Source organism: Lissotriton helveticus, chromosome 6, assembly GCF_964261635.1.
Source record: "Lissotriton helveticus chromosome 6, aLisHel1.1, whole genome shotgun sequence".
Lineage (NCBI taxonomy): Eukaryota > Metazoa > Chordata > Amphibia > Caudata > Salamandridae > Lissotriton > Lissotriton helveticus.
In genome coordinates this window covers 1394191243-1394205854 of record NC_136067.1, presented here as the reverse complement: position 1 = coordinate 1394205854, position 14612 = coordinate 1394191243, and the positions used below count along the sequence as shown (strand labels likewise).

The window sequence follows — 14612 nt, the reverse complement described above, 5'->3', positions numbered from 1 at the left end:
CAATTTTTGGTAACCCAAAAATTAAAATACCACCATGCATTCAAAGGTGGGGAATGAGACTGATGGATTATGATTTTCAGATCATTCATAAACCAGAAAAAGAGTTTAATCCAGCAGGTTATTTGCCTAGATACCCAACTAAAGTTGAGATAAAACAACAATCGGAGGCAGGAGAACATATGTTTTATCATCAAGTCTGCAATGCCAGGCATTATATCAGAAAAATAGCTAGTGATGAGGATGACAGGACCCAGGAAGTAAAAAAATATATACTTGAAAACAAAAGGAGGTTGATCAATGGCGCAACACAATTTCAAGCAAATATAAGAAAACGTTAAATTGTGCTATTCTGGAATATACACTCAGAGTTATCAATAGCATCCTCTGGAGTGCTTCTAAGGAGGAATAAACTATTAATTCCTACAAGTTTACAAAGACGCGTGGTTGATCTGGCACATGAAAGCCATAAAGGTGTCTCAGCAACAAAGAACATATTGAGAGAGAAAATGAGGAAAATATGCACTGAAGTAGTGCTGTATGCTAGTCCTGTGAGACTTGGTGCAATGTTGGTGCATAATAAACCTGGCAGAGAAACTCCGCAGCATGTGATTTCACATGCTAGTAAATGTTTGTCTGATGTTGAACGGAGTTACTCTCAGCCAGAAAAAGAAAGTCTCGCTGTAGTCTGGGCTTGTGAGCATTATCATGATTTCATATATGTAAAGCCATTTGTTATATTAACAGACCATCAAGCACTATAGTTGGAATTTTTGGAAACCCAAAAATTAAAATGCCACCACGTATTGTAAGATGGGGAATGAGACTGATGGATTATGATTTTCATATCATTTAGAAACCAGAAAAAGAGTTTAGTCCAGCAGGTTATTTGTCTAGACACCCTACTAAAGTGGAGATAAAACAACAATCGAAAGCAGAAGAACATATGTTTTATCATCAGGTCTGCAATGTCGGGCATTATATCAGAAAAAAACTAGTAATGAGAATGAAATGATCCAGGAAGTAAAAAAAATATATACTTGAAAACAAATGGAGGTGGATGATGCAACACAATTTCAAGCAAATATAAGAAAAAGGGAAATGTTGCTATTCAGGAATATACACTCAGAGTTATCAATAGCATCCTCTGGAGTGCTTCTAAGGAGGAATAAACTAATAATTCCTACAAGTTTACAAATACGCGTGGTTGATTTGGCACATGAAAGCCATAGAGGTGTCTCAGCAACAAAGAACATATTGAGAGAGAAAATGTGGCTTCCAAGACTGGATAGTAAGTAGAGGAAACTGCATGATCCTGTCATTTATGTCAATACACTACAAAAGAAAGAGTAATGGAAGACCTACACATGTCCAGATTACCTGATGCTGTATGATCTAGTGTGGCAGCAGATTGTTATGGACCACTGGATTCTGGACATTATTTACCGGCATTAATTGATGAATACCTTGTTTTCTTACTGTAAAAGTAGCATTGTCAATGTCAACGTCAGCTGTGCTTCTTATTCTTGATGACATTTTTTGTACCTGCTGAATACCAGTTGTGTTGAAAACAGATAATGGACCACATTTCAGTACAAATAACTTTAACAAGTTCATAAATTACTTAGGAATAACTCATGGAAGAGTTATACCAATGTGGCCTCAAGTCAATTGAACGGTAGGAAGGTTAATGCTACCATTAAAAAAGCTGTACAAAGAGCAAGGCTATTTCACATTTCAATAAATCTGGCATTACGTCAGGTTTTGTGAAATCATAGAAATACTCTTCATGGATCTACAGGAAAATGCCCTTCTGAGTTGAAGTTTGTTTAGTCGAGGCAAACACATTTGCCACATCTTCCATCTGTTCCACCAAAAAATCATGCTGTGATAATGGATAGAGAAGCTAAAGAAAAAATGAAGCACTATGATGACAACAAAAAGAGCATTTGAGACAAAGATTACAATGTAGGAGAATTAGTACTTGTAAAGCAACAACAAGTAAGAAAGTCACAAAGTAGATTTCATCTTGCTCTTTTGAAAGTGACAACAGTTTATGGGACTGTAGTTATGGCAAAACGTGATAGCAGAATGATAACAAGGAATTAGACTTTTTTCAACAAAATTTAATCTAAGAGCTAATGAAACAAGAAAATGTGCAATTGGATGTTCAACACATGGAGTAATACGTAGGAAATATGAGAGAGTTTCACTGAAACCAGATCGGCCAAGAGAACATTGTTGAATATTATTATGTGATATTGGTCAGGAAACTCTTTGGTTTTCTGTTGTTTTGTTTCTTATTCTTTTCCTTTGTCTCTCTTCTTTCTTCTTGTTAAACCCACTGGTCTTTGTATTACACACTCATTGAATTCAACACGACATACACATTGGATATATATTTTACAGTTATATGCACTTGTAGAACTCTCCCATAAGCAGCAGAATGTCATCAACATATATGCACTATCCAGAGGTATTCATAAAACCCAACATTTCCAAATTTGGCATACCACATACAGTTGCACTGGTCAAGAAATCACATGTTTCAACTACGCCACGTGACACAGCCCCTCAGTCACTCAAAAGGCACCAGCCAACAATACAACTTGCCCCTTCTGGCGACACTTTGATTTGATTATCGGGATCACCCAAAGCAGAAGGAAACAGTTACTGGATTACGTCCCTCCAGATTAGGCCTTCAGGCACCCAGCAGCACCTTCATGAGTGTTGGATCACTATCCCTCCCGTAGGCAAAAGACTGTGACACTGGAATCTGGTGCACTTCCCAATTTGAGAATTGTTTCCTCTGCGGCGGAGGTGCAAGCTGCAGTTGCTCCAGGCAGCCAGCCATGGGTGCCCACAAAGCACAATGAGACCTCTCAGGTCCAGTCATGATATTCTCCACAACAGAGCCAATTGTAGCGTGGGTTCAGGGAGAGAGAGCCAGTGACCTTGGGCTGAGGTCACATAGTCAGGCACTGTTATCCTCCTGATCTGGAGGTCAGAGACAGTCTAGGCTGCCAGCTTGAGTCCCATGTACTTGGCCAACTTCCCCCAACACCCATCGGACACCACATGCTACAGAGTGCAAGTTAGCACAGGTTTCTGGTTGTAAGCAAGTGACACTCAAACTCAGCAAACTTCCCCCACACTCTTTAAACTCTTCACGTTCCAGCATCCCAGGTAGGCTGCTGGTCTTTGCGAGCCCACTCCTCTGCACAGTGTGATTAGGGCGTACATCAGGATGGTCCTTGTCCCAACCGACGATCACTTCCACCTTTTTCTGCTGCACCCTGAGGTGTCCTTATGATCTCATGGAAATGGGAAGATCCTTTCTGTCCCTGTGATCTCGTGGACAGGAGGCCAGTGAACCAACTCTTGAGGAGTGCTTAGGGACCTGGGCCCCGACGACTGGCAATCAGCTGCAGGCCAACAACATCCGGGTAAAATCCACCAAGTGATAGTCCGCTTCCTAGAGCACAACAAGCCCCAGGCCACCACAAGTCTGGGGATATCCAGTTGCAGTTCCTCCTGCCCCAATAGATCCTCTTGTTGATGTCCCAGCATCTAACCAGCTTAGTATGGTTCCAATCCCCAAAGCGTATCTAATGCCTGAGGCCAGAGCCCCAGTAGTTATACCCACAATGGCCTTTGAAGATGAGATCAGTTCAAAAGGCTACCTTTGAAATGCACCAACCCTCTCTAAATTCTGTCCCGTCTGCCATCCTACCCCAGGAGGCTTGATCAGCATCTTTAGTGGGCCCAATACCCTGCCCCTTAGAATGCAGGTGCCAATTCCACCCCACCTATCCATCCCAGGAAGGCCTCTCAGAGTCAGAGGTCTGCAGTTTCCCTTGACCCCTAGTTTATGGCTGTCTCTTCAGGAATTTACAGATGTAGCTGACCCCAGCATCCAAATGTGGATTAGAGAAAGGGTGACAGGCACACAGAGGCAATGAGTGCAGAAAAGTCCACTTTCCCAAAGTGGTATTTCCATGTTAGTAAAATCAAATCCACTAGCACTACCAGAGAGGATTTGCCATTACCAACTCATCGATATCAAACTCAATATTGCCACTTTTCTGCCCATAGGAAAAACAGTTAAATAGCCTTCCCACAATTCCCTCATGCTAATCCAATGCAAGAAGCAGGCCCCACTGTACTGAACACACCATCCAGTACCATTCACTACTAGAGCATGTAGCGCACACACGCACGTGCCCTACCTCTTCCCAACACCACATTGTGTCCCCTGGAAATACTCTGATATAGCAAGAGACATGCAGAACCTTGGCAAGTGGCTTTTTAAATACCAAGCTGAGTAACAGTAAACTGCACACACAGACTCTGTTGTGGCAAACTGTGGCATGTTTGAAGAGCTACCTCCGTGGGTGGCACAACCAGGGCTGCAGGACCACGGAGGAGCATTTGAGTTACATGCCTAAGGTATATGTTTTACCCCTTGACCAGGGACTTACAGCTAACTCAAATCAGCCAATCATGTATACACAAATCCCCATGTATATGACAAGCACAGTGCTTTGGCATGCAATGGCAGTGTCAAAAGCGCTCAAAGTCCTAAGGCTAGCACATAGATCACTTGAAAACTGGGAGTGACAAAAGCAAAAAGTCGAGGGAAAGCACCCTAGAAAAGGCATTTCCAACACTTCTCTATTTAAAAAAAAGGGGGGAAGCAATGTAATGATATAGTATGATACAATAGAATGTTTGTGTTGGAAAGTTGAAGGGAAATAGAATGTACACTGTTCAGTTGGTGAATAAAGGGGGGAGCAATGTAATGATATGGGGCCATATGTATCATTCCAAATTGCGATTGCAAATGCCAAAATTCGCGGAATTTAGGCGTTTGCGATTGCAATTGGGCTTAGTGGTAGGTAGGAATGAAAAACAACCTCGCAAAATAAGGAATCGCAAAATTTGCCATTGCTTATTTTGCAATTGCATTTAAGGAATCGTAAATTGAGATTCCTTAAATGCAATGTAAGAAGCAAAGAAAAAGTGCAATTTGGTCTTAAGGAATCGCAAATTGCCACCAACTTCAAGTTGGTGGTAATTTGTGATTTCTTTGAAAAATGCACTTTTTTGCATTTTTCAAAGTGCCATGTGCGGCACATACATGCCCTTAGGGCATGTATGTGCACCACATGGGCACACATACATATTTCAGGTGTGCAACAGGGTGTCCTTTTGACACCCCGGCACCCTTGAAATTGCATTCTTAATTTGCCATTCTCTGATTTAGAATCGCAAATTGAGAATGTCTTTTTATTCATTCCTGTGGGCCTCTAGGCCCATAGGAATGAATGGGGAGGTATTCCTTAATTGCGAATCGCAATTTGTGATTCGCAATTAAGGAATATGTAGGATTCGCAATATTATTTGCAAATCCTACATACAATCGGCCACATGCATCATTGTAGGATTTTGCAATTCCTAAATTGCTAAAATTAAGGAATCGCAATTTAGGAATTGCAAAATCCTATGCAGCAAAAAATCCTAAAAGTTTTTAGGATTTCTTAATTTTCGGAAATTGCGATTCCTTAATTGCGAATCGCAATTAAGGAATGGCATTACATTGATTCCTATGGGCCTAGAGGCCCATAGGAATCAATGCCCTTTTTTTTTTTTTTTTTGCCAATGACATTTTGTTGATGCATTCCAAGGGTGCTGAGGGGGGTCCAAAGGACCCCCCCCTGCACCCTTGAAATGTTTGTTTTAGTGCAAGTTTCACACACACATGTCCAAAGGACATGTGTGTGTGTAACATGACACTTTCCAAAATGCATTTTTGTGCTTTTTTAAAGAATTTCGCAAATTACCACGAGGGTCAACCTCGTGTTAATTTGCACTTCCTATTTCAAAATTTGCATTTTTTTACAAATTCATGCATTGCATTTAAGGAATCGCACAAATGCGATTCCTTAAATGCATTCGCATTTTTAGGAATTGCAAAAAAATGCGGATTTTCAAAAATTGTTTCATGCATCCCAAAAACTTATTTAGGAAGCGCAAACGGCCGAATTTACCGATTCGCACCGTTTGCACTTCCTAAATAGGTTGATGATGCATGTGGCCGATAGCGTTTTGAGATTCTCACATAGCGATTCGCAAAACATCGCTATTTGAGAATCGCAAAAGAACATTTTGACACATATGCCCCCACATGCATCAATCTAGGATTTTGCATTTCTTAAATAGCGAAAATTAAGGAATCGCTATTTAGGAAATGCAAAATCCTATGCATCAAGAAATCCTAAAAGTTTTTAGGATTTCTTAATTTTCGGAATTTGCGATTCCTTAATTGCGAATCGCAATTAAGGAATGGCAATACATTGATTCCTATGGGCCTAGAGGCCCATAGGAATCAATGCCGTTTTGCATTTTTTTTTTTTGGCACTCGCAATTTGTTGATGCATTGCAAGGGTGCAAAGGGGGGTCCAAAGGACCCCCCCCTGCACCCCTGAAATGTATTTTCAAGTGCATGTTTCACACACACATGTCCTAAGGACATGTGTGTCTGTAACATGCAAGTTTAAAAAATGCATTTTTTTGCTTTTTTAAAAATTTTCGCAAATTAACACGAGGGTCAACCTCGTGTTAATTTGCACTTCCAATTTCAAAATTCGCTATTTTTTACAAATTGATGCATTGCATTTAAGGAATCGCACAAATGCGATTCCTTAATTGCATTTGCATTTTTAAGAAATGCAAAAAATAGCGAATTGTTTCATGCATCCCAAAAACGTATTTAGGAAGTGCAAACGGCCGAATTTACCGATTCGCACCGTTTGCACTTCCTAAATAGGTTGATGCATGTGGGGGTAAAAATAGCGATTTCCACAAAAAAGTATGATGCATCCCAAAAACTTATTTAGGAAGTGCAAACGGCCGAATTTACCGATTCGCACCATTTGCACTTCCTAAATAGGCTGATGCATGTGCCCCATGGCCCCATAGTTTCATGAAATAGAATGTTTGTGTTGGAAAGTTGAAGGCAAATAAAATGTACACAGTTCAGTTGGTGAGAGCGCTGAAAGGAAGAGCACCAGTATACTGAATAAATATATACAGATGCTGTGCCGCCTACGAGTTGCTCATTGTGACTATTACAGGTGGGATATTTCTGCAGGAAGGACCGGGTGGCATGGTCACAGCAGCGTGGACTGCAGCTGAATGGCGGAACAGGGGGAACACTGAGATTCCTTCATCCGTTATTACAACTGGGGGGCGGGGGATGTGGCTTATCGGGTAGAGCAGCCAACCTTGAAGCTGGGGAACCATGTTCAAGCCTGGTGGGAAGCTCACACATCCTGTGATCCTGGGCAAATTACTTAATCTCCTCATGCCTCAAAAATGGATGCGTCACTCCATAATGCAACTGGAGCTCATGTGCTCGGATACCTTCAGGTCGAGTTTGCGCTACATAAAACTGCTGTAAGGCTGAATTTGGTGCTGTCCAGGTGGAGAGGGTGGTCGTTAAACAGTTCATCTGGGTCTGGTTTTGAGTTCTAATTGACTTTATTGACTAGATTTCTGCACTCAGCAGCACAGTGTTTCAGTCAGCGCCGCCTTTATCTCACTCGCAGCTCAAGCACAACTTTAGGAAATGCCAGTGGTTGCTGATGGTGTGACAGGGGCTGGCCTCGGGGAGTCGCTGCTGCAAGCGCTGCCTCCCCACAGCTTTGCGTGCTTCTATTACAGCGCCTACACGCGACGCTTCGCCCAGTGCTCACGTTTAGCACTGAGCGCCTCTGCTAGAATGTGCCCTTCCTGCTAACCCTCTCTCAGACCCTCCCCCCTTGAGCAACACCCTCCTTCCTTTCTTGACAAATGTTACAGCACAATCGGACATTTCCTTCTTTCCTTCCTGCAGGTTTCGTTGCGTCAGAAGCCGACCAAGAAATCCCGAGGTAAATGGCATTTTAACTATTGTTTCTCGTGCCTGCGGGTTGGCGGGGGTGGGGAGGGGCACAGCCAGCTTGCGGCAGTTTTGCTCTGTGTGCTGGGCACAGAGTGGCATCGGCTTGGCAGCTGTTCTAACGGGGCGGATTCCTTGTGGGTATGTTGAGGGAAAGACAGCGGGGTTGAGAAGAGGTGGTGAGGACTGCGAGTGAGAAGATGGAGAGAGATAAAGAGAGCGAATCCGGAGAATGAAAGAGTGAGAGAAGGAGTGAGGGTGCAGGAGGAGAGCACGAATGACAACCGAGAGAGCCAGTGAGAATGAGTGAGATAGACTGATACGAGGCAGAGACTGTTAGAGAAAAGTGCGCAAGAAATAGAGAAGAAGGAAAGTGACTGACAGAGAAAGTGTGAAAAAGAGAAGGAATTCGTAGAGAATAAAGGAAGAGGGCGAGGCCAGATTGAAAGAGAAAGAGTGCGTATTACAGATATTGAGACAAAGCGAAACACAGAGAGGGAGCGACTGACAAAGAGTGCAAAAGAAAAAGAGAGATTGAGACGGTGTCAGGCAGAAGCTGAGGCAGAGTCAGAGAGAGAGAGTAGCAAGCAGGTTGAGAGCGGCGTGGAGCAGTAACGGGGCGGGGGGGAGACAGGTGGCAGAGGGGAAGGGCGGCACGGAGCTTTAGAAACAGAATAATAAAGACGAGTGGAGAAAAAAGCTAAGAAATAAGTGAGATGTGTTGAACGGAGAGAGTAACAAATATGGGACGTGCTAGACGAAGAGACGAGACGACTGTAGAAATGCACATCAGGGAACAGAAAGCGTTTTCTCACTTTTAGACACGCACTCGCCTGTGACGGACACAGTGCATTCTCGCTGAAACAATTCAGGTGAGACGCCGCGTGTCCGGGTGATTGTGTGTTGTGTGTTGGGAGGGAATGTGTTTACCTTTAGTACTTGATGACTTGCGGTGAATACCTCTATCCACCGCCACCACACAGTTACTACTGAGGGGTTTAGTGTTCTACGACGGGCTGTCAATATTGCAGATAGCGGAACCGAGGCACAGAAAGATAAAACGATACGCACAAGATTACACAATATAGGAACATGGAGACGCCGGGATTGGAGCTCAGGCTCACCTGGTGCACGAACAGCTAGGAGAGGGGAGCTAGCTGCCAGAGGAAGATGTGCAGGGGTGTAGCTTTCATGTGTGCAGTAGGTGCAGCGGCACCGGGGCTAGAAGCCTGGTGAATCCTGGTTACTGTATTTTAACATATCAAGCACCGTTTCCCGTGTCCTTCCTTGCACTAGGGAACATGATACTGAGGAGACTAACACAGTCATTTTCGGGGTGCAGGGATGCTCAGTATGTGTAGGGGCTGTTGGCCCTTCTAACCCCATCTCTTGGCCCCGCAGGCAGCATTTTCTCCATGAGCCGGAGAAGGATCTCGTGCAAGGACCTGGGGCAGGCCGACTGCCAGGGCTGGCTCTACAAGAAGGAGAAGGGGGCCTTCCTGGGCAACAAATGGAAGAAGTTCTGGTCTGTGCTGAAGGAGTCTGCGCTCTACTGGTACACCAGCCAGATGGTGAGTCCCTGTGAAACTGGCACCCCCACCCCAAGCCTCCTCCAAGCTTACTTCACTAATGTTACATGTCATGCATCATAAAAGCAGACCACACAGCTGTGTAGTTGGGAAAACGTGTCATACGTTTATTAATCGAAGTGACACATCAGTTAGAATAATTTACAACAGGGGCACTGGAATTGTGCGGCAGGAGAAAATCAAATTATGCTGTATGGTTGATTAAATTATGTGGCAAGAAAGGCCAAATTATGCGATGTAATGCGAGAGATTTTGTGATAGTATTGCTTCATTGTTTTGTAATTGGTGCACATGCTAGCAATGTCTGGGCAAATATTTCACCTTATTATTTCTGATGTAATGACCAAATAAAGCAGCATGCAACTGAAAGATGACAAGCCAACATTTGTGAAGGCGCTTCCACTGCTCAGGAACGTATGTCACCATGTGCTTAGTAACTTTTGATCGGTTTGAGCTAGTAACAATTTTTTTGTTAAAATCTGCAGATTATGCATCAGATGATGGATTATGTGGCAAATGTGGCGAATACATAATCATGCAGAAAATGCTGCGGCCACAGAATCGTATAATTCAAGTGGCCCTAATTTACAGGCTGGGCTACTCAGGTGTGCAGCGTCATGAATTTTGTTTTTTGCAGCTGTGAGGAAGGAGAGGGTGAGCTGAGGTTCAAGCCCTCCTGAATACCCCATGGTCCCTGCAGAAGTGGTTCAGAATGTGACGTGGTCACAGGATTATGGGCCAGCTCCTGTTCTGGCTGTGGTTTATTTAGAATGACCAGATGACCATAACAAAATATCCACTTTTCTAAGATTGTGTGAAATACTAATAAGACTGTTCTCCTTAAAGTCACCATGTTGGCAACGTAGGCAGTTGCATTTTGGGTACTTCAGACTTAATGAACATCTTTGACACTGCAAGAGTTTCGGTAACACTTGTAAAACATTAGTTCAGACAAATAGAGTAGCATTGTATTGCATTGCGTTGAATGTCAAGGAGGGTTTTGACTTTGCTGAGCGATGGTAAAGAGAATCAACCTTCACACTCACCAGATTTCACGAATTTGCACCAACTGAACCAGGTAGAAACAACAAATGGACTGATCAAGTGGTGCAAAAGGTGTGTTTTTTGTGCTCGTCAATCATTGCAAATGCTGATTTTGCAGGGCGTGTATGTAACCTGTCACTCTGGGTGGATACCAAAACAGTTTGTACTTACCTCGGTGCACGAGCAACCTTGGCCGATGCCCCGTGGAGCTGTCATATGCAGCTATAGAGGAGTCTGGTCCCGGTTTCACCCCATTGGCCGTCACCTACCCAGCCGATCATCTGACATTGTTTTTCCTGTTTCCCCATTGTGTTTCCTTCCCTCCCCCTCCTCCTCCCTCCATAAATCTTTGATTTAACTGATGTAACCTGTAACTCGCTGATCCTCAAGTAAATCTCTTTGATACCTCTGGGTCTAGCCAGCGCTATATACAACTTTTTAAATAAATAAACAAATAAATAAGGGGTGATATGTTCACACTTTTCAAATATGGATTATTAATATTATTAAATTTCATTGCAAAATGACTCTGCACGAATGTAAATGCGGGTCATCTTTCCTGCCACATGCTGTATAGACTTATCCTGGGTAGTGGATGCGTTTACACGTTACCCACAGTCACCTGCAGTGACTAAAGTTTTACTGTCTAATTGAAGATTCAAATAAGGACACATAAACACATAGAAAATAGGAATGTGATGGGCTCGTGTTTTTTCAAAGCAATTAAACTGGGAGCTACAAAGCACCACATATTTTATTCATATAAGGGATGTAAGCCACAGGGTGGTACTGTGATTTTCCTGGAATCTTGCATCATAAAAGTGCAGAAGCCAGGATTTGACTTTTGGATCAGGTTGTCTGTGTCCACTGCTGTCCAAAACAGCAAGTAAACTCCATCCCCTCCTAAGGCATACTCAACGTCTACGCCATTGTCATATGGTTTGTAAAGCCTTAGAAATCCTCATCCTACAAAATTTGGTTCAATCCCAACCTCTATCCTTCACCTACATTATTGACACTGCTTTTACCCCAAACAAGCCGCCCGGTTAAAGTGGGCTCACTATTTCTTTTGTTGCATTTCAATTTGTTACTGCTGAGAACAATAGAAGTAAGGTATATCACACATTTAATAGTTGTCATTTTCGGTGATAATAACATTCTATGCATACCATATCACTATAAGCAATTTGTCAAATTCTATGATTGTCAACGGAATATCGAAGCTAGGAATATAGTGATACATTAATATCATGGCTAGAATATTGAAGGACAAAATATCAAAAGTTAAGTGGATATAAAGGAAGTATAGATTTACTATTCCTAATGCCAAATATACATGCTGTGAATATATATGTGTATATATATATATGTGTATATGTATATATATATATTCACTGAAAAAACCATAGGTTTCACACCAGTTATAGTTTGCTGGAAATTTTACTTGCATAAAACCATTGAAATTCCCACGTTATAGTTAGTTGGACTCACTATAACTTGCGCGTGCAATGCACTGCTGATGACATCACATATTAAATCACTCATGACATGGTCAGTGACATCACTCATGACATCACTGATGACACCATCCTTGTGACAGAGTGACAGACCTCCTTTCACTGTAATGTAACCCTTGAAACACATATTCAATAATAGAAAGTAACATTTTCAAAAAAATGGAGATACCCATACCAGTTACAACCAATTCAATAATTCCACCATCTATACACACATCCATTTATTCAACAACAGTTTTATATAGTCACTCATACATATACTCACTCATCGTATGTAGTGATACACCTATACATCCTGTTACACACCGACAGTCATCCAAAAGATACTCTCACACATACTCACACATGCAAATAAACTATTGAACATCCATTTATTTGCATACACAGCTATACACACACTACCACCTTACTTCTAAGGAAACTTACACATACTTACTCTCTTAAACAATCACTTATAGAAACACATACTTATTTAAACAGGTACTCTTACAATCCCTCACTCTCACATATATTCACTTATATACATCAATATTCACATATACTACATTAAAACATATGTAGTTAATCATAAAGACACTAGTGAGACAGTCATTCACTCACTAACACACACATATACACACTCATCCACTCATACAGTCCTGCACATATGCTGTTTTCAAAACACATACAAAGAGAGAGTCAGTCATTCATGCATCTATGTGCTAAGTAATACCCCCACTAAACCATACAAACACTCATACTGATACTAAGAAAAACATCTAATAACCCATATACATATATATGTAGCTACTCACCAACCCATGCAGCCACTTATACACAAAGTGAAACACTAATACATATATTTACATATTTAAACATTACTCTCTAATATATGTATTCACTAAGATACACTTAATAAACCAGTTAACCAATCAATTAAAAAAAAAATCTATGTAAACACTTATTTAAACATTTATTCTTCCATCAACTTTTACATATACATATATAACACATATTTATTTTTCAGAAAGACACACATTCACTGGATGGTGTCATCAGTGATGTCATGAGTGATGTCACTGACCATGTCATGAGTGATGTAATATGTGACGTCATTAGCAGTGCATTGCACGTGCAAGTTATAGTGAGTCCAACTAACTATAATGTGGGAAATTCAATGGTTTTATGCGAGTAAAATTTCCAGCAAACTATAACTGTTGTGAAACCTATGGTTTTTTTCAGTGAATTTCATAGGTTTTTTAAATGCTAATTCCTAACTATAACTGGTGTGAAACCTATGGTTTTTTCAGTGAATTTCATAGGTTTTTTAATAGCTAATTTCTATTTTATAATGAATCCTATATTGTATATTTATGTAATACAATTTTTTATATATATATTTTTTATTTTTTTGCCCTGGAGCGCTCCCGGTGCGCGTACCGGTGCGCTCCCCGGTAAGCGCAGTCTCACGGCGCGCCCTGGTGCGCGTACCGGTAAGCGTCCCGTTAGCGCTATTGCCGCAAACGAAAACATCATCGTGACGTATCGCGTAGCCGCGAGATGCGTCTTATGACGCACAGCGTAAGCGCACCCGGAAGCGCCCGAGCGCTTACGATCGCGCAACGTAAGCGCCGTCGGGCGCGCCCCGGGGCGCACACCCGGGCGCGCACCGGTGCGCGCAGCGTAAGCGCGTCGGGTCATGTGACCTGAACATAACACTTTTCATTGGTTGCTAACATTTTTTTTTTACAAAGAATGAAATCCCCACCCATTTCCTTCACTTCTTTCACTTTTGTGACTGCAAGACCTGCCTTTTTGCTGTCGGATCTTTGTGGGAATAAAATCTTGGATTATCATGGCTGCCAGACCATCCAGCAGTGAAGATGACTCCAATGAATTTCTTGATGAAGAGGCTCCTCAGCCGAAAGTAAAAGAACACTTTATTTGGAAGTTTTTTTCTATTCCTGATGACAAGAAGAAAGTAAATGCTCCAAAAGTGGAGTGCAGGATTTGTCACACTGTCCTGTCACGGGGTGACCCCACTAAGAAATATTCATTTGGTAACTCCACAATGATTCGCCATGTGGAGAGGAGGCACCCCCAGAATTTTGCCCGGGAAAGTGTCAGGGCTCTGGCACGAGAGGCTCCCAGTGATGGGGCCTCTACTTCAACCGGAGGACAAACTGCATCAGGGAGGGAGCAATCACAAGAGCAGATTCCCAACATCCAGCCTGCTTTTAATAAAGGCGTTATTAAATGCAGATATTGCGATAAGTTACTTTGCTATGGGGAACAAAGTGTTCTGCTCATGGTTCGAGCATTGGATAACCATCGCTGCCGTTTCCAGCCCTAATTATGTTATGTTTTTTTGCTCCTGTTGAGCAGTTTCCCATTCCCTGTTTTTGTTTTTGTTGTAAAAAAAGAAGAAAAAAAAAAGTTATTTTCAGAACTACCTCCAATTCTCATCAAAGAGCTGTGTTCTTAAAAATATATATTTATTTAATCATGCAGACCCATGGTACGCTCCCCGGTACGCTCCCCGGT

General features: G+C 42.1%; 1 protein-coding gene across 5 annotated transcripts in view; it reads left to right on the top strand.

Annotated features, from left to right (window-relative positions):
• Window positions 1–14612, top strand: part of IPCEF1 (interaction protein for cytohesin exchange factors 1) — a 572159-nt gene that overhangs the window by 215235 nt on the left and 342312 nt on the right. For 3 of the 5 annotated variants that reach the window (XM_078649174.1, XM_078649175.1, XM_078649176.1), the window contains exons 3-4: window positions 7895–7931; window positions 9341–9510. In XM_078649174.1, coding sequence (XP_078505300.1) covers window positions 7895–7931; window positions 9341–9510 — 207 coding nt within the window. The other 2 variants (XM_078649178.1, XM_078649177.1) reach the window with 2 other exon arrangements.